This window comes from Plenodomus lingam (assembly GCF_022343315.1).
Source record: "Plenodomus lingam strain CAN1 chromosome Unknown contig_13, whole genome shotgun sequence".
NCBI classification, from domain to species: domain Eukaryota; kingdom Fungi; phylum Ascomycota; class Dothideomycetes; order Pleosporales; family Leptosphaeriaceae; genus Plenodomus; species Plenodomus lingam.
This window is the reverse complement of record NW_027093931.1, coordinates 91,850-110,972: the sequence shown is the minus strand read 5'-3', so window position 1 is coordinate 110,972 and position 19,123 is coordinate 91,850. Positions and strand designations below refer to the sequence as shown.

The window sequence follows — 19,123 nt, the reverse complement described above, 5'->3', positions numbered from 1 at the left end:
ATGGTGACGGAGGTACCGTATGTGACAACGGGGGGGTTGATTTTATTTGGTGGTGTTTGGGCTGGGGCAGTAGAGCGAGGAGAGTGGACTGGGTGGGTGAGGGATTGATTGATGGTGATGGGATGATAGTTTGCGATTGCAGGAGGTCGGACTGTCCTCTAGTTTTCCATGTTGAAGGTTGTAGGCATTGATGTAGCGGGACGCTCGGGGTTCCCCGTACGGTGGAATTCCTCCGGACGAATAACCGTTGTGTTTCATTCCTGGATCATGGTGCCGCGGAGGAGGTATTTCAGGGTTTAAAGTTGAACAGCGGCCCTAGACCTGGTTGGTCGTGTGACTGACTCTTTGCTTATGCGATATGTTGTCCCTTTCATCTACCTTTGCCATGTCTACCACCAACGACGGGGTGGCCTTCTGATCCACCCCGTTTCTTTTCCCTACTAACTGTAGCAGTGTAGCATAGTTTTCCTTGAATTTTTTTCATTTCATTCATTTGATTCTTTTCATTTTCCATCATATATGCTTTTCTTTTCATAGTCATTTCCATACTCCATGTCCATATCCTTTCCTCCGCCCAACAAGACACAATCTCACTTCCTCCAACAGCCAAACCCATCCCCCCCTAACCCCTCCACTAACCAAACTAACCCTCCCAGACCCTCTATCGCGAAAACACCGAAATGCAATACCTCGGCTGCTTCCGCCGCAACGTCAGCACCACAAACAACACGCCCATCCCGCCCTTTGGCCCGCCCGACCGCCAAAAAGCATGGTACACGGGGCCGTGGACAAACGTCACCTTTGACCAGACCACGGTGCGCGGGCGCTGCGAAAACGACATCATGCAGCGGGATGCGTTTCAGTATGCGACGATTGCAGAGGGCGGCGTGTACTGGTCGTGCGGCATTCAGTTGCAGTATGATTTGGGGCCGAATGATCCGACAATGTGTAATGTGCCGTGTGCGCGGAATACGAGCATGGCGTGTGGAGGGATGGACTGGATGGATGTGTGGAGGATGCCTGGGTTTGTGGATTATTATGGGTTGGGGGGTGGTTCGACGGTGCAGGTATGTGTTTTCCTTTGCTCTGTTTGAAGGCTGTGCTCTGTGGACTTTGGTTAGTTTCCATCTGGTGAGTAAGGTGAGGATGAGTTGTGTGGCTGCGCTTCGGCCCAGTCAATGTCACAGCACGACGTCAAGTTTAGAGACGGCAGGCGGGAAGGGATGGCATGGCAACACTGGACATTCGACATATAAAGTCCCACCGACAACCAACATGCCAAACTCGAGGATGTTAGCGGTGGAAGGGGGCAATGGAGAAGAAATGGAAACCCAGATAGCGGAACTCAACACCACAAGCCTCCGAATTCGCAACACGTCTACGACACTGGGACATCAGGGGAAATTGTGGGATGGAAATGGTTTGGATATTCGGTTGGATGATTTGCTGCTGCGACATTGGCACTTTGAGGTGGTGTTGGGACGTGTTTTTTTTTGGGATGGAGTTGAAGGCATGGAGGCATGGGATGGAGGGATAGAGTATGCGATAGAGTTGGAATATGGCATAGAGTACGGCATACACAATCGACTCCTTCACAAATCATAAAACAAAAGATTAACCCACAACCCATCACATGATAACATTTATAGAAACCAGTGACTCAAGCACTCGACCCAGAACCACGTCCTAAACACAGATTCCAAAAAAAGCCATGGTTGGAACCGGGAACTTTCCAATACTAACCGGATGCATGGTCACTGGTCTGGTGAGGAAGGGGGGAAATTTGTGGGCTTGAGATGGGAGAGATGTTGGCCGTGAAGATTGAAAATATGGATGTAAGCCCATGTATACACAAACTACCAATTGAAAAACAAAAAATATATAAACCCAAACAACAAAAACATGTCCATAATCCTTAAATAATCTACGCTGACCTAACTAATCCCCGAGCCAAAGGAGTCCTCTCTCTCTCTCTCTCTCTCTCCTCCCTCTCTACCTCTAGCTCCACATGTGCCCATCTCCACCTCCACCTCCACCTCCACCTCCACCTCCACCTCCCTATCCACCCCTCTGCCCCACCCCTCACAAACCAAACCCAAAACCCAAAACCCAAAACCCAAAACCCAAAACCCAAAACCCAAAACCCAGGTCCCAAAAACCCCTCCCCAGAAAAAAATAAACCAGCACAAAACATAAAATAAAGTAATATAGAGCGAAGCCATCTCGATTCCTCCCCCCCCCCCCCCACCAGCCCAAAAAATGATCCAACGTCCCAAAACACCTCAACACCAGCCCAAAAACACGACTCGACGTGACGTATAAAAGACAAAAAGACGCCCGAGTTCCCCAAGTCCCAAAAAAGCAGACTGGAAAAATAAATGCCGCGCCAATCCCATGCATGCCCATGCCCATGCCCATGCTGCTAAAAAGAAAACGCCCTCTCCACTCCGCCCTCATCCCCTCACCTCAAACACCCCGGACTCGCCCTCCCCGCCGGCAAACTAGACGCATGCTGGACAGCCTCCACCGCGCCCACACTCGTGCGCTTCTGATGACGATGGGCATCGAGTTTGCGTCTGAGAGCGCGGTGGCGGGTTCGCATTTGTTCGAGTACTGAAGTTTTCGTCAGCTAATGTACACGTTTGTATCCGCATACCTCGGCAGCGCAAAAAAACAGGGGATTTGGGGGGGAAAAAAGACGAGAAAGACTGGAGAAGGTGTTGGAAAAGGGAAACAAAAGAGAAGCGCACGAGAAGGAAAGCGAATGAGCAAGGAAGAAAAAACATACACTTGACAACACTAGCCCGATCCTCGCCATCCAAGCCCCCAATCTCCCCCCCAGCCTCGCCCTCGTCCTCCTCAAGCACAGCATCCAACATCTGAATCGCCGTGAAATAATTGACATCGCAGCCGGCCAGATTATGCCCCGTCAGCTCATCCACCGCCGCCTGCCTGCTCATCTCGAGCGCACGATCATACATGAGCTTCTCGGCCGTCACCCCCGTCGTCAGCAAGATATTTTCCGCCGAGCCGACCGTGGTGGCGGAGACGGAGGCCGTGGTCGACAGGTTTTGCGGGTGGGCGGGGTGGTCGGCTGGGAGCTGGAGTTGGGCGTGTTGGAGTTTGAGGGCGACGAGTTCGGATTTGGCGCAGCATTCGTTGAAGCGGTCGCGGACCCAGGAGACGACTTGGCTGAGGCGGGTGGAGCTCGGGGACGTGCGTGCGCTGGTGTCGGTTTTGCGGCTCCAGTAGGCGCCTGTGACTTTCATGGCTTTGCTGAGGATGGCGAGGGCCTTGAGGTAGAGGACGAGGGCTTCTTCGGAAATCACAATGGCCATGTCTGGCGTCAGGTCCTCGTCCTCGTCCTCGTCTTCCATTAGATCGCTGCTGGCCTTGCGGGCGACACCGGCGGGCCCGATGCCAAGGCCCTGATCGCTTGGGGCGACGGGCACAATCTGCTTGTACTTGACTTCGGCGAAGCCGCAAATCACGTGGCTCATCTGCGCGAGCTCTTCAATCTTCTTGACCACCGCCGAGTCCTCGTCTCTACTCATCGTCCTTGCACCCTCTCCGACGATGAGCATGCCGCTCTGTGCGGCCGGATACTGGGGGAACCCAGAGTAGCCATGGGGCGGAGACAGACCCTTGAGGACCGGAGGCGACATGCCCAGGCCGCGGATGTTGACCATGTTCATCGCCTTGGACAGGGCCGAGGTAGCGCTCTCAAAGCTAGGACGATAGGGACGTCGGCGCTCGTACGAGGCGGCGCGTTGGTGCACCTGGGCCGGCTGTCGCTGAATGGCAATGGCCTGGGACGGCGCAGAGGCGGGAGCGGGAGGCGTTGCACCGGCCGTGGAGGTGGGCAGGCCTGGTGTGGTCGACCGCCGCTTCATCCTGTTGGCTTGGTGGTTGCCCGCTCTGTCGTACTTTGCCTGTGGACTGTGGGCAATCTCGTCGGCCAACGCATCAATCTCCACCCGACGCTTCTCCACAAACACAAAGCCGTCGTCGATGGCGTTTTCTTGCGCCGCTCGCTCGGCAGCTTCCCTCAGTGCGGCTGCCTCTGCCCGCTGCGGTGCTCGCTCACGGTCGAGGTGCTCCCTGCGTCCCGAGGGCGCGGGCGCCTGTTCATCGCGAGAGGACCGTCGCCGATGTCCAACAGGGCTCGAGGTGGCCGCTCGATCTTGCAGCATCACGGGCCGGACGGGCGCGGTAGCTGCGTTGGTCAACGCTGGCCTCTTCTGCTCACGCGATCGGCCGTGCTCGTCAATCGACTCCACCGGCGCATTGCTCGCACGTCGAGCGGTCGAGGCTCGCGGTGGGGTATTCGACAACTGTCCAGACAACGGTCGGGCGCTAGGGCGGGCGGGCGGGCTGGTCCCCACTCCCGTCGTGTCGTTGGGTGATTGTGAATAGGGAGTGTCGCTCGCTCGCCTGCTCCGCTCCGTGGGCATCTTTTGCTGGACTGGCTTGGGAGGCTCCCGCAGCGGCTCCGGCTCGGACGTGTGCATGGATTGCCGAATGTCTTCATCGACCAGATGGGGAATCACATCGCGGATGACGGGGTCGGCGAAGAAGCTCTCGTACGACATGCGCTCGGTCGGCTTCTTCTTCAACAAGGCGCGGATGAGCGTCTTCATGGCCCTGCTAGAGACGATGCCCTCGGGAAAGCGAATCTGGTCCCGGCGCTCTTCAATCTTGCGCAGCAGTTCGACATGGTTGTTGGCGCGAAAGGGCGGACGCGCGCACATCATCTCAAACAAGACGGTGCCAACAGACCACAGATCCGCCTTGGCGTCATACTTTTCGTAGCGCAAGATCTCTGGGGCCATGTACAGGGGCGAGCCACACAGCGTCTCGGCGAGAGACGTGGTCGGCAGGATCCTGGCAAAGCCAAAGTCGGCAATCTTGAGCATGGGGAGGGACTCGATGCCGGTGGCGGGGATCAGGGAGTTGGCACTGGCGGCCAGGGGCATGCGCTCGAGGGTGCCACTCTGCGAGTAGAACATGGACGAAGGGTTCAGCAGCAGGTTTTGGGGCTTCAGGTCACGGTGGATGTAGTTTTTGGACCTGATGAATTCCAGGGCACTGGCCATTTGCTTTGCAAAGTGGCGGACAATCACTTCATTCAACCCGCCCACGGCCGGATTCGGATACTTTTCCAGCATCCGCTGTGTCTGAGGGTGGTTGACGAGGTCGGCGCGCTTCTTGATAAAGGCAGACAGGTCGCCGAGTTCGCAAAACTCCATGATGATGTGCATGCGCGAGGGGGCTTCCTGGCAGTCGATGAGCGAGACAATGTGCGGGTGGTGCAGGCTGCGGAGGATGGCTATTTCGGACACGAGATTGTCTTTGAGCTTCTTGTTGAGCTTGTTCATGTTGACGGACTTGATGGCGACCGACGCGCGCTTTTCCTGCCGTAGTCGTCAGCGTCCCTGGCCGCCAGCATGCCCGTGGAGGATGGGATGACTTACCGTGTGAATGCCCCGGTACACCTCCGCAAAGCTGCCCTTTCCAATATGATCCATGCGCTTGAACTTGCCGATGATTTGCTCGGAAGCGGGCGAAGAGGTCGAGGTCGAGGGGGATGCGCCCGACCTCCGCGGCGCATATGGGTTGGAGGGAGTGGCCATGGTGGCGGCACAGGCTCGACAGCCGGCCGAGTGCTCTTCTTCGTCTCTGTCTACGAGCGTGGCCAGGCTTCAGCTACCAGCGCAAATGTGGGTACAGGCTGGCCGTGAGAGGGTTGCACATGGGCTGGCGACAGTGCAGCGACGGCGAGGGCGTGAGGGGTGGCGCGCGTTGGTGGCTGTGGGTTCAGACGCGCAGTAGATGGATGAGTGATTTGCTGGGGCGATGTAGTGGAGAGTGGACAGATGGGGTGAGGAAGTCAAAGGTAGCTTCTTCTGCCTTGTGGTCGTGGTAGTCGTGGTGGTGGTGGTGGTGTTATGTTGTGCCTGGGCTATCGATAGCGACTGGTGGACGAGGAGTGATGGATGGCCGCAGTTATGGTACCGGTACCGGTACGGTAGGGTACAACGGCCCGTGAACAGCAGCAGCGGCGGCGGTCTTGATCAACAACGACGACGACGACGACGACGCGGGAAGTTAGGATGGATGGTATTGGACGACGAGACGGGTGATGGACGATGGATTACAATATGGCTAGAAGGAGGAGAAGGAAGAAGCAAGAAAGAGGAAGACTGTAGGTGGCAGAGGCAGATGTTCGATACAATGGTATAGGTAGTGGTACGGTAGGGTAGAGTACGGTAGGGTAGGAGAGGTAGTACGGGTCCGAGAGGACAAGTCGAGGCAAGTTGGGGGTGGGGTGTGGTCAGGACAAGGACCAGGAGCAGGACGCAGCTGGTAGACGGTACGAGGGAGAGGGAGAGGGAGGGAGAAGCACTTGCAACAACTCAGGACAGGACAGGACAGGACAGGACAGGACAGGACAGGACAGGACTGCGAGCACCACCGTGGACCAGTCAGTCAGTCAGTCAGTCAATCAGTCAATCATTCAGTCAGTCAGTCAGTCAGTCAGTCAGTCAGTCAGTCAGTCAGTCATCCAGTCAGTCATCCAGTCAGTCATCCAGTCATGGGGGATCCTCTTAGCGCCTTTTGCTACTGTAGGTACCTACCATGCCAGTGCCCAGTAGCAATGGCATAACTGTGAGCATAACCCTTACCCTACCCCAGCCAGTGACCAAGTCTCTCCAGTCTCCACCCTCCTTCGCCCCATCTAATCACTGTCCAGCACTACACCCTACCCTAAACCTACTCGTCCTCTAGGAGTACTACCAGGAGTATCTACCCTACCCACCCCACCCCGATACGCCGACAAGGCCAACGCACGCAAACAAACACACCACCACAACACGCAAACCACAACCCTCCAGGCACCCCATCCACCCCATCCCACCTGCACAAAAAAAAAAAAAAAAAAAAGAACCCTCCGCACACAAAGTCCACTGACCCCGATTGCAACCGTGACCCCTTTTGCCTCTTCTCTTTCCTCTTGCTGCACACACCCCCTGGCACCTGCAGCCCCTCACGAGTACCCCGAGACGCGAGAGCAGCCCGTCATGTGGCTGTCCCAATGACGACGTCGCACGCCATTTGCTCGAATGTGTACTCTACATCACACACTGTCTGAGCGAGTAGAGTATGGCATCACGATGTTGGAATACCCACGGTAGCTAGGTACCCAACTTTCCATCGGCTGGGAGCATGGTAGCTAGCTTGGTAGACGCAACTGTCACGGCATCTACCTACCATCCCCATGGGTACATGATAGGTACCATGCTCTACTCTACCTACACGTTATACACACCATCGCGCACCAGCCAGCTAGCCATAGGACATGTCCTCAACCACATCCCCATCTAAAAACAACCCCTGATGCAATGCACAGTCCCAGATCTCCTCTACCGCACTACTTGTACCATCCCATCCCATCCCATCCCATCCCATCCCATACATGCCCATCCATCTCCCATGCCCATCTCATGCACAACACACATGCCCACGCCCATCATACCCCTCCCACCTCCCCACCTCGCGCTCCCACGCGCCCAATCACAGCCCAGCTTGTTCCGCACACGCTCCCCAGCCACAGACAGCCCAGCCACATCATCGCCACCGTCTGATCGCGCAGAAGACGGGCATCAAGAGAAGACCACGTGCGCGGCCCCAGTCTAGTCCAACCATGCCACAACCTGCCGCAGCACAAGAAAGCCGATCGAAACCGTACGACCACCGGGAGACCCGGGGGAGCCTGGGGGAGGATGGTGGTGTACGAGGATGGAGTACAATGTACATGTATACCGTATGCTGTATAGAGTACCCTAGGTATACCTACCTCATACCAATAATGTATGCTGTATAGAGTACCCTAGGTATACCTACCTCATACCAATAATGTATGCTGTATAGAGTACCCTAGGTATACCTACCTCATACCAATAATGTATGCTGTATAGAGTACCCTAGGTATACCTACCTCATACCAATAATGACGCTACGTCGACAAACCCCCCCCCCGCAACACACATCTTCCAACACCCTCACAACCCCACCCCCCTAACCAACACCCACAACACAACCGGCACAACCACATTATCATTCCCCCCCGTCAAAACCGCCTCATTTAGACTCGCCCCAAGCGCACACAGCACAGCCTTGAACAGCCAAACACCCGCCTCCCAGACCCCATTGTCCACCGGATCAACACCACCCCACCCAAACCCCAACCACACCTTTCCCCCCACCAACCCAACCACAACCGCACCCGCAAACGCCACCGACCCCTCCACAGACTTACCCCCAACCCAAACCCACCTTCTCCGTCCCCACCTCCTCCCCACCAACGACGCCGCCGCATCACCCAGCCCAACACACACCACGCCCGCCACCATGCCCATCTCGCGCTCATGCGCTCCCACCTCCCAACCCGCCCAGGGCGCCTCGCCTGCGCGCTCTACACCCGCAAGACTAAGCCAGAGCGGAACGGCACAGCCAATGAGCAGAAAAATAGGGGAGACGACGACGGGGCCCCGGAGATCCCTGCCATCTACATACGGGGTCAGAAAGGTGGCAATGGGGCCGGCGAGGGGGGGCAGTTGCGAGGCGCGCAGGATGTCGAGGACGAGGAAGAGGGCGAGGACGAGGGCGAGGGCGAGGGAGACGAAGCAGGGGTCTATGAAGACGGTGGGGAGGAGCATGGCGACCATGGTGCCGTGGAAGACTTTGCGGCGGGTGTCGACTTCGGTGTAGGGGGTGAGGGAGAGGACGGTGGTGAGGCCGAGGAGGATGGTGAGGAGGTAGTAGGCGCTGACGAGGAGGCGGGTGGTGGCGAGGCCGAGGGAGTGGCGGAGGGACTCCAAGGGGGGAAGGGGGAGCGTGTTGTTGGCGTCTGCGAGAGGGGGCAGCGGGATCCAGGCGCCGAGGTTCCAGTTGAAGATTTGCCAGCGGAGGCGCTGGATGTTGCCAAAGAGGTAGGAAATGGCCCAGCCAAAGGGCTCGTGCGAGTGCAGTGCGTATTCGCCAATGGTGTAGCGGATGGGGCCGAGGATGAGCAGGGCGACTACGACGTAAAAGTAGCCTGCGTAGAGCCACTTTCGCAGTGTAGCTTGTGCAGGCGTGAGCGAGAGATAGGATTGAGCAAGCGACTTGGATCGCTTGCGTGGGACATGGCCATGTCGTGAGTTGTGGTCTTGGGCTACGGGCATGGGTAGCGTGTGACTGCGCTTTCGTCCAAAAGTGCCGTCTGCCCAACCATTCGCAGGCTCGAAACCGGACTTCTTCGCCTCGACTGCAGACTGTGGCTCGTTGCCGCTGCCGACGCATCCAGGCTTACGAACGCTGTTGATGAGGCCGAGTTTCAGGCTGTTCGTCTTCTGTAGCTTGGTCTGAAGTGCAGGCTCGTCTTCATCTGCGTCACTATCGCTCATCTCCCTACTCGCCCTGCCCGTACGCTTTCCCAGACTCTCGTTCAGGGTTTGTAGAAACGATGTCCGCGCGCGAACGACTTGTCCTGCACGCCGTAGTCTCCATCGTGGGATACGCGCAAGTGCTACACCCCACTTGAGCACCCTGCCGCACAGAATAAAGAGCCCCAGGCCCCCCATCCACAGGAGTATCTTGAGTATGGAAGCCTGAGGTGATTCCGAGAACAAGAGTAGGTTAATGAGTGCAATAGAAAGCAAGTGGAGTTCTGCTGGGAGTAAGCTGGTGGTGGTGAGGTAGTATAGCGGCGGGAGGAGGGCCTGGTGGAGAGGAAACAGCAGCACCAGCAGGCTTGGGTCTAATCCATCGTCTGGTGAAGATAGCCGGAGTTTATATGGTTTCGGCGCGAGGAACGCGGAGGGAAAATCCGTATTCTCCGCCGCAACCAGGGGGAGAATGGACAGCAGCCAGTGTAGTGTTGAATACCCTACCGTCGCTCTCCGAAATGGAATCAGCCGGGCTGGCAAAGCCGACAGGCCAAGAATGATGTTGGGTAGTAGAAGTCTAGGATTTGAATCGAATAGAGAGATTGATATTAGAACCGGTACTAATGGGGGGTATAAAATGGTCGCAGGGTCGAATGCTGCAGGTACGTGAATGCGTCGTTGAAGGCTGAGTTTGGATTTGCATCTCCACGAGTGGTAGAGGATTCGAACTGGGTATAATGCCAGTAAGCCACCCATGACGAATGCTTGGGTCAGTAGCTCTGGTGAAGCGCATTAGCATGTCTGGGCCGCAGTCTTTCCGCAGCATCACTCACCCCTGTGCCACTCCCAAAGCCTGCTCCGGCAACTACAGCCGTGTAGGGTAAGAAGTCCAATGGCTGCCAGTTCTGCGGTTTCCGTCGTCCGTCGTATGAGTTCCATCCGCCGCCTCTTCCGGTATTTCTGCCTCGCTACCCTTGCTTCCTCGTCCATAAAGCTCGCTTTCCCCGACCGAAGACCGGTCTTGCCATTCTCAAAGTACTCTTCTGAGAGCTTGCGCCCTTGGTCGTCGATTTGCGTGGGCGTGAGTAGAGGGGTGGCCGAACCTTCGGCCTCGGGCCCCTGTGGATCGCGAAGGCCCTTATGCAGTCGCAATGGGGGCGCAGGCAGTGCTTTTACAAGATTGTATCCTTCGTCGTCTGCCTCTGACCCGCTCTCGCTTGGCGATTGTGATGCGGATGTCCGGCGTTTCCTTCCCTCTTCCTCTGATGTCATGTGTTCGGAGGGGTGAAGAGGGGAGGATTGCGGTGTTTGAGACGGAGGCTGTGAGGAGTCTGGTGTGTCCATCCATATCTCATCCTTGTGGCGGAGATAGGGATGCGGCGAGCGGCGGAAGAGTTCGAGGTCCTCGAGCTCGACGTACGTAGGCGCAGCACTATGCGGCTCTGGTGGTACCCGTTGTTCAACCATGTTGTCTTATCTTGTCCCAACTCTTGCTACAGTCCTTGACGATATTTACATTCTTTTCTGGGTCACTGAATGTGTGACTGCGCCCAATTTGTAGATTATGTTAGGCGTGCGACTCGTCGGATGCCGGCAGGCTACAATGCGCTGATGAAGTGTGTGTGAGAGAGAGAGAGAGAAAGAGAGAGAGAAAGCTAACGAGAAGCCAGAAAGGGAGGCGATGATTCACGAACGGTACAAGCTGAACGAAAGGATATGAACACTCCCTTTACACGCCACATGTTACCCTTCGAATCTGTAAGGAATCACAAAAACCCGCACGACGCTTCTCACATGTTCGGTGGCCTGGGGGCGCGATGGGGAAGGCTGACGTTATTGGCTCCACTCAGTCAAGACCCTTTGCGGATAGCCTCCCGTCCCGACAGCCGCATTCTATCCTGTATACCTGCACACACATTACCATGCGCAATCGGACCATTTAGTAAACTATAATCTTATGACGTTGCCCGATTGATTGAAAGTACTGATATCCTGCACGCATAGTATCTATAGGATACATGGGCAGTACATACACAATACACCGCACGCGTCACTTGCTCCTGGCTTATCGATGACAGCATAGCATCAACAACGCTCAGCCACTCTACGTTCGTATGCATCAAATCCACACACAATTCCCTGCTAGATCACGATTGCGAAAAGTGCATCATCCAGACATGGTATTGACATGTCCACATATCTCATCAAGTTGGCTGGCCTATTATGCTCTATCGTACAGAATCATGGTCGCTGTGCCATGCATGCTGCTAGACTGCGTTCCTGTGCTCCCGTGCACACCCTACAACTTCTGATATTCGAGCTTGCCCTCGAGCTTCTTTGATTCGGCCATCTTCCGAACTGCCTTGTTGAAGTCATCTTGGGTGATGGAGTCCCGGTAATCCTTAATTGCAAAGAGGCCGCTGTAGTCACATGGTCAGCTGTATTCATCTTTGCAAAGATATGTATGGTCACGTACGCTTCTGTGACGACGTTGCGCAAATCAGCACCGTTCATGCCATCACTCATCTTGACTATACTCTCAAAGTCAATCTCGCCATCGGTAACCACGCTTGCCGAGTGAATCTTGAGAATCTCAAGACGGCCGACTTCATTGGGCAGGGGAATCTCGAGCTTTCGGTCCAGACGACCAGCACGGAGGAGGGCGGGGTCGAGCGTGTCAGGCCGGTTGGTGGCCATGATGATCTTGGTCTGTCCAAGGTAGTCGAAACCGTCGAGCTGATTTAGCAGCTCCATCAGTGTTCGCTGAATCTCTCGATCTGCCGATGTGCCCTCTGAGAACCTCCGCCCACCAATGGCGTCGATTTCGTCCATGAAGATGATGCAGGGCTCGTGTTCCTTTGCGTATCCAAACATCTCACGGATCAGACGCGCAGACTCTCCAATGTACTTGTCGACAATGGCCGAGGACACAACCTTGAGGAAATTGGTCTCAAGACTGCTCGCCACTGCCCTCGCAAGGAGCGTCTTTCCGGTACCAGGTGGGCCGTAGAGCAGCACACCCTTGGGTGGCTTTATGCCGACTCGCAAGAAGAGTTCTGGGTTCTTCAAAGGCAGCTCAATGACCTCACGCAGCTCACGAATTTGCTCGTTCAGACCACCGATACCGCCAAAGCTAACCTGACCAGGGTCCTCCAACGACATGTTGTAAACGAGGGGGTCGACTTCGCGGGGCAGCATGCGCATTATGGTGAGGGTGGTCATGTCGAGGGCGACTCGGGTTCCCTGCTTCAGCTTGGCCTTGTCGACCTTGGACCGACAGCCGACGACGTAGCGCGGACCTGATGAGGCCTTGACGATGACTGTACAAGAGGATTAGCAGTGTGGGATGTAGTTGGTGGGCCGTAGCTTCTCACATCGTTCCTCGTCCAGCTGCTTCAACACCTCTCCTATTATTTGGCCGACACTCTGTAGCGCCTTGATGTTGTCCTCTGATACGTCAAAGTCGTGCTGGAGGCCCTTGATCTCTAACCGCAGCGACTTGAGCTTAGCCTCCCATTCTCTCGACTCCAACAGCTTGGACTTGTAGCCCTCGAGGGCGTGTTCACGCTCTGGATCGCTGCTGCCGCTCATGATGATGCGATGTGAGGGGTTTTGTCGCTTGTGGACTGTTGGCTGTGGTTCGCGTCTAGAAGAGGCGACTGCGAGCGAAGTGGTACGTCAACCGTCGAGTTTGCCTCCAGAGAGCTCGTGAGGCGAGGGTGAAGGGGTTCCCTAGTAAGTCGAGAAGAGGCCAAGGGAAGGGGAGGAGTAAGCGGTGGCTGTGTGGAGGTGAAGGGCGTATGGATGTGCTTGTGCAGTGTTTACCTCATCGTGGTCTGGTAGTGGTGGAGCTCGGAGGACAGTGGACGGCGTGCCAAGCCAAAGCGCGGGTCGCAGCTTCCAGCGTTCAGTGTTCCTGTCGGCGTTAGAAAAAAGTTGGCCGACCAAATTCATTTCAGCTTCATTCGCCTGCAACTGTTTTGTAGTTTTTTTTTTCTTGCCCAACACCAGACTCCCGCCAATGTCTTCCTCCTTCTTCACCACTCCGGCCTCGCAGCGGAAGAGAAAGCGACCCGAAGGAGAGTCGAGCGCTCCCAAACGCCGCAACATCGACGCCAATGCTTCGCGACCTGCAAGAGGAGGTGGTGCCCGCCGTCCTGAGCGAGAAGAGTCGATAAGTGGCAGTGAAATCTCAGACGAGGATGGCGGCGGCATATTCGACGAGGGAGAGGGCGGCGATTCGGACTCTTCAGACGACGAGAACGAGACGGCGGCAGAAAAACGATTGCGCCTGGCCGAACGTTATCTAGAGAACATCCGCCAAGAGGTCGAGGAAGAGGTGGGCTTCGATGCAGAGCAAATCGACAAGGATCTGATTGCAGAGAGGCTCAAGGAAGACGTGGCAGAGAACAAGGGCAAAATCTACAAGTACATTGCAGACGAGCTGGATTTTGAGCAGGCTTCACATGTGGCGTCATATCCTGGCCTGCAAAAGGCGGTTACTGGGTGCGCACTACACCTCCCATATGCGTGGACCATTAGCAAAGACCTGGTGGTGGAGAAGTGGGAAATCGCAGACCCCAAGTCGTACGCTCCAGACCCCAATCGACCCTCGAACCTCACTCCGCGCCGCACTCCAAAGCGACTCTTGTGGCGGAAAGGCAACAAGAACAAAAAGGGCGACAGGTCCTATCTGGGCCACACAGGCGAAATCATCTCCATTGCCGTCTCCGACTCAGGCAAGTACCTGGCTACAGGAGACAAGCACGCACGCCTCATCATCTGGGACGCCGCTACACTCACACCACGCCACCTATTCACCCGACATCGAGATGCAGTCATGTCCCTCTCATTCCGGAGAGGCACCGAACAGCTGTTTTCTGGCGGAGCAGATCGCGCCGTCATTGTGTGGAGTGCGCCCGAGAATGCCTACATTGAGACGCTGGTCGGACATCAAGATGTAGTCATTGGCATCGCCGGCGGCCTCGAGCTCAACCAAGAGACCTGTGTCAGTGTGGGTGCTCGAGACCGCACCGCCAGATTATGGCGCGTTGTGGAAGAAAACCAGCTCGTATTTCAAGGTGGAGGCACAGCACGGCAAAAGGGGCTGGAAAAGCTACGCAAAGGCCGTTTTGGCAAAAACGTCAACGACGATGACGAAGACAAGCCCAAACACAAAGTCAACGGCACAGACGCAGACGCAGACGACGACGACCCACTCATCCCCTACGCTGAAGGCTCCATAGACTGCATCGCCCTCCTCGACGCCACCCACTTCGTCACCGCCTCGGACAACGGCTCCCTCTCCCTCTGGTCCGACAAGCGCAAAAAACCAATCTTCGTCCTCCCCCTCACCCATGGCCGCGACCCCCGCCTTCTCCCCACACAAATGTCCGCAAACCAGGACGCCGCTGTGTCTGCGCAACCGGGACCCCGTCTCCCACGCTACGTCACGGCCATGGCGACAGTGCCATTTGCAGATGTCGTACTCACGGCGAGTTGGGATGGCTGGATTCGCGCGTGGAAGGTTGCAGGTGATAGGAGGGGGTTGGTGGGGCTGGGTAAGGTGGGTAAGGTCCCGCTCGATCTTGATGACGACGAGGACAATGGCGCGGAAAAACAGGATAGAGTGTTAATCCGTGGTATTGTCAACGGTCTGGCTGTTCAGGAGCGAGGTGATCGCGGCAAAGACGGTCTTTGCATTGTCGCCGCTGTGGGCAGGGAACCCCGTTTGGCGCGCTGGATGACGGGAAAAGTTAAGAATGCGCTTTATGTTTTTGAGGTGGGGAGGAAGGGGTTGGCGGGTGCGTTGGAGGATGAGGCGGAGGTTGGGGGAGAGGAGGAATAGGGAGGAGATGGTGGGAGAGGGTGCAGGGGTTATGGGAGTAGAATATCATGGGAGTGGAGAGGATTTGCATATCCCAAGTGCCCAGAAAAGGGCAGTTGCATATCTGGGATTTTTTTTTAGTTATTATACATTTACATTTGCAACGTAAATGTACATGTATAGGTTTATGTATACTCTCACGTCTCGTCCACTCTGCTACTTCCCATGTGTTTTTTCAATGCGTCTCATTCTCATACATTGCCTTCTTATACCTATATTTTCCTTTTACTCAACCTACGCCCACACTGTGGTTTTTGGTTTTTGTGTGGGTATCGGAAACTAGCTTTCTTTTAGACGTTTTGTTATTGTGTGATATCAAGAGAGAAAAAGGGAAAGGAGGGCTGAGGGAATTAAAAAGTTCCGCATGCTATGCTGTTCAATATCATGATCTTTGTAATGCTGAGTTTAGTCTTGGTGGGATGGAATTCTATCTTATTTTCCCTACTCCTCTTGAACATGTAACTTTTTTCACAAGTATTCATCGACGCTCTATTTCCTCTCCATCCCCCCATCCCTACTCATCCTGCCCTCCACTCCCATCTCCCCCACCCTACCCCTCCACATACCCCAACACCTCCCCCCTCCCTCCCCCCTCAAACACCTTTCCCACCTTCCCAACACAATCCCAACGCATCTCCACCTCGCCGAAATAATTCGCCGCGCCGTCGTTCAGCAGCGTGAAGCCCAGACTGGCGAAGAGGTGGAGGCTGGGTGTGTTGTCTTGGGCGATTTTGACGCGGAGGCTGGTTAGGGTTGGGGTGGGGGGTGTGGTGCTAGTGGGACTGCTGGTGGTGGTGTTGGCGGTCGACTTGTACTGGGTGAATTCGCCTGCAATGGCGCCCGCGTTGTCGAGGATGTAGGATAGAAATGCAAGAAGGGCGAAGCGGCCGAGACCTTTGCCGCGGTGGTGGGGGGAGGCTATCATGATTTCTAATTCGCCGGTCAAGTTAACTGGTTTGGATGGGGGGGAAGATGAGGGGGATATGTGCGAGGTGTGTTGTTGCTGTTGTTGCTGTGAGATGGAAGAATCTGTTTCTCTTTCATCAAACTCATCCACTTCCTCCTCGACAAGGAATAAATTCACATCTCCCACCATACTCTCCGGAGTATCATATCTCCCTGCTCTTATACATTCTTCTTCCTTGGATTTTTCGCCCTTTGCATCGCTCAACTCCCCTTCCCCAGGCGCCACGCAAATAATAAATGTCAGTTTATCCCCATCCTCGCGCCACGAGCGCTGCATCGCATACTCCTCCTCCAAACTCAGCGGTTCAGAGGCTGTTAGTTGTTGCAGCGAGGGCGACTGCATCCAAGTGTGGTATGTGGGCACGTGGTGGGGGGAGTAGGGGACCAGGAGGGTGCGGGGTGTGAGGAGGGCTGGGTATCGGGGGTTAGATCTGGGGGTTATAGGAGAGGTGGGTGGATGGTACCGGTGTTTTTGTTCAGTTTCATTGTTATTACTTTCTTCGGGGGTGATGTATTATATTGGAGTTTTTGGGGGGATTTGGGTAGAGTGGGAAATCCCACTTGAGAGTATTTTCCTGGAGGGGGAGATTTGGTGTGAACGTGTGGAGGAAGCGTAGTTTTCTCAGAAAATCCAAAGAGTGTGGTAGAGGCAGATTGGAACTTAAACTTGCTCTTTTGCAACGTTGTTTGAATATATGCATTGGTTTATGTTGCCATGAAGGTCAGAATCGTCGTCGACCATGACTCGTGAGAATTCTTGATTCGGGCAAGCGCCCACTTCACACACTTTCTCTGCAAGTACACGCACGACGTCATCTCAAGTGTTAGAAGCGTCGTTTCGCGTTCCTCGTGCTCCATGCGATCCTGTGCAGATACAGCCTAAAGTGGTGGATTTATCCCCAGTAATTCCATGGTATAAGATCTACCGGTACAGTAGTCCTACGCACCTCGACCTGTACCGGTACCTACCTACTGGTACCACCATGAGCAAATACCGGTACCAAGAGCCACTTCCCACCTTCCCGTGACCCAAACCGTACTCTCCCTCTCCATCAACACCCATCTTCCATACACATCATGGAATCTATCCCCGTCCTGGTAACTGGTGGCTGTGGATTCCTAGGCACATCCATCGTCTCCCAACTCCTAGGCACCAAGCGCTTCGCCATAACAGTCATCGACATTAATCCCCCCTCCCTGGGCAGCGCAACCTTCACCGCCTCTGTCCGCTATGTGCGCGCCAACATCCTCGATAAAGAAGCCCTGCAAAAAGTATTCAATGAAGCGCGGCCATCAATCGTGGTGCATACAGCCGGTCTGTGTCCCGTGGGCTCTGCGCGGTACTCGATGAAGGGCAAGGAGACGGTGTTCAAAGTCAATGTAGAGGGAACACGGAACGTTGTGAGTGCGGCAAAAGAGTGTGGAGCGAAGGGGCTGGTGTACACCAGTAGTAGTACGGTGGTATTCGATGAGTTGGAGGCGGACTTTAGAAATGTGGACGAGGGGTGGCCAACTGGGAGGGCGAAGACGAGCTATGGGATTAGCAAGGTAATTCAACTTCTTATTTCTTTGCTGATTGAATTTCTTGTCCTACTTCTCTGCTTTGATGTCTCCTTTTGTACCTTTCCAGTGTATGGTTCAATGACCGAGTCTCACATACCTCAGACCCTGGCGGAAGAGATAGCCCTCTCTGCCAATACCCACGATTTTGCAACTTGCGCTCTTCGTCCTGCCCCTGTATTTGGCCCCAACGATCCAGGCTGTATCCCCATCATTCACTCCTGTATAGCCGCCGCCCAGACGCCCTTTGTCATTGGATCTGGCACCAATCTGCAAGACTATGCCTACGTCGACAATGTTGCAGACGCCCACGTCCTGGCAGTCAGTAATCTGCTCAACTGCCAAACTGCAGCTGGCGAGGCCATATTCATTTCTAATGGCCAGCCTGTCACCCTAAGGCAGCTTTGTATCGCAGTATGGAAACATTTTGGACACATTCCCAAGTACCAGATTGCGGTGCCCGAGGGTTTAGCTTGGTGGCTAGGTTTAGGTTTCGAGTGGACCGGGTGGATTATGGGGACGGAGGGGCCATTGAGTAGAGGGTTGGTGAGTGATGGCTGTAGGGATCGGTATATGAATCTGTCGAAGGCGCGGCGGTTACTGGGGTACAGGGCCAAGGTGAATCTCGATGAGGGATTGAGGATTAGCTGCGAGCACTATAGAAGGCGCCTGGAGGGGCAGCAGAAGAGGTGAGATCATTAGCACTACCTGATGCTCTGTGGCTGCTAGTGAGAGGTCAGCAATATGTGAAAAATTTCTGAATGGACAGGATCAGCTTTACGCTTTGATGATAGGGTTAGTATTGGTGTGAGGGTGCCAAGAATTCACATCATTCACACCCTGCATGCTGAAGGCAGGTACGTTGATGCTGTGTGCGGTCTCGGAGTATGAAATTTGCGAGAAAGAGCAGGACAAGATGCATAACCTAGGCTCAGTTTCGAGTATAACGTCGAGGGCCGTCACTATTACAGGCCTCATTCGCATGGCCAGGTATGTGTGGGTGCTCAATCCGTTCTTTCCCTCCCTAATCTTGTTGTTATACTGTCTGCTGTATAATATCCATTTCAGTCTGCATGAGACGACTGTTGGGTCGAATATATGGCAAGAACTTCTGCACTTCAATTTGGATCTCGAGTCTCGAGGCTTCGAGGCATGGCCAAAACTGTAGTTGTACTGTAAATTCTGGTTGTATATCACCATGTTGACGGCGTTTGTCATTTCTGGTGCGTCTCTACCCGCCAGCGGCATGTTTGTAAGGTAATTACGCTCTCGAAGCTTG

The 19,123-nt window shown here is 55.0% G+C and overlaps 8 protein-coding genes across 8 annotated transcripts; 4 read left to right on the top strand and 4 right to left on the bottom strand.

Annotated features, from left to right (window-relative positions):
* Nucleotides 1–656: 656 nt before the first annotated feature.
* IAQ61_001616 (uncharacterized protein) lies at nt 657–1,442 on the top strand (the record flags this gene model as incomplete). The annotated part of the gene is made up of 2 exons (XM_003833473.2): nt 657–1,067; nt 1,359–1,442. Coding segments are annotated over 2 exons (495 nt in total), but the record flags the coding sequence as incomplete, so codon positions are not given.
* Nucleotides 1,443–2,183: 741 nt separating this feature from the next.
* Nucleotides 2,184–6,564, bottom strand: ATG1 (Serine/threonine-protein kinase). Its single transcript, XM_003833472.2, has 3 exons — nt 5,475–6,564; nt 2,789–5,414; nt 2,184–2,613 (listed from the first exon to the last, which is right to left on the bottom strand). Exons 1-3 carry the CDS (start codon nt 5,631–5,633, stop codon nt 2,462–2,464), a joined length of 2,937 nt encoding a protein of 978 aa, XP_003833520.2. The 5' UTR covers nt 5,634–6,564; the 3' UTR covers nt 2,184–2,461.
* Nucleotides 6,565–7,518: 954 nt separating this feature from the next.
* Nucleotides 7,519–7,698, top strand: IAQ61_001614 (uncharacterized protein; the record flags this gene model as incomplete). Its single annotated transcript, XM_066095170.1, has 1 exon — nt 7,519–7,698. One exon carries the CDS (start codon nt 7,519–7,521, stop codon nt 7,696–7,698), a length of 180 nt encoding a protein of 59 aa, XP_065954654.1.
* Nucleotides 7,699–8,063: 365 nt separating this feature from the next.
* Nucleotides 8,064–11,231, bottom strand: IAQ61_001613 (uncharacterized protein; the record flags this gene model as incomplete). The annotated part of the gene is made up of 2 exons (XM_066095169.1): nt 10,265–11,231; nt 8,064–10,210 (listed from the first exon to the last, which is right to left on the bottom strand). Exons 1-2 carry the CDS (start codon nt 10,896–10,898, stop codon nt 8,064–8,066), a joined length of 2,781 nt encoding a protein of 926 aa, XP_065954653.1. The 5' UTR covers nt 10,899–11,231.
* A 284-nt stretch (nt 11,232–11,515) lies between these two features.
* On the bottom strand, nt 11,516–13,396 carry RPT4 (26S proteasome subunit rpt4). The gene is made up of 3 exons (XM_003833468.2): nt 12,806–13,396; nt 11,908–12,751; nt 11,516–11,851 (listed from the first exon to the last, which is right to left on the bottom strand). The coding sequence occupies exons 1-3, from the start codon at nt 13,020–13,022 to the stop codon at nt 11,731–11,733; spliced, it is 1,182 nt and encodes a 393-aa protein (XP_003833516.1). The 5' UTR covers nt 13,023–13,396; the 3' UTR covers nt 11,516–11,730.
* A 56-nt stretch (nt 13,397–13,452) lies between these two features.
* IAQ61_001611 (uncharacterized protein) lies at nt 13,453–15,279 on the top strand (the record flags this gene model as incomplete). The annotated part of the gene is made up of 1 exon (XM_003833467.2): nt 13,453–15,279. The coding sequence occupies one exon, from the start codon at nt 13,453–13,455 to the stop codon at nt 15,277–15,279; it is 1,827 nt and encodes a 608-aa protein (XP_003833515.2).
* Nucleotides 15,280–15,868: 589 nt separating this feature from the next.
* Nucleotides 15,869–17,152, bottom strand: IAQ61_001610 (uncharacterized protein; the record flags this gene model as incomplete). The annotated part of the gene is made up of 2 exons (XM_066095168.1): nt 16,749–17,152; nt 15,869–16,695 (listed from the first exon to the last, which is right to left on the bottom strand). Exons 1-2 carry the CDS (start codon nt 16,768–16,770, stop codon nt 15,869–15,871), a joined length of 849 nt encoding a protein of 282 aa, XP_065954652.1. The 5' UTR covers nt 16,771–17,152.
* Nucleotides 17,153–17,361: 209 nt separating this feature from the next.
* On the top strand, nt 17,362–18,537 carry IAQ61_001609 (uncharacterized protein; the record flags this gene model as incomplete). Its single annotated transcript, XM_066095167.1, has 1 exon — nt 17,362–18,537. One exon carries the CDS (start codon nt 17,362–17,364, stop codon nt 18,535–18,537), a length of 1,176 nt encoding a protein of 391 aa, XP_065954651.1.
* Between the last annotated feature and the right edge of the window lie 586 nt (nt 18,538–19,123).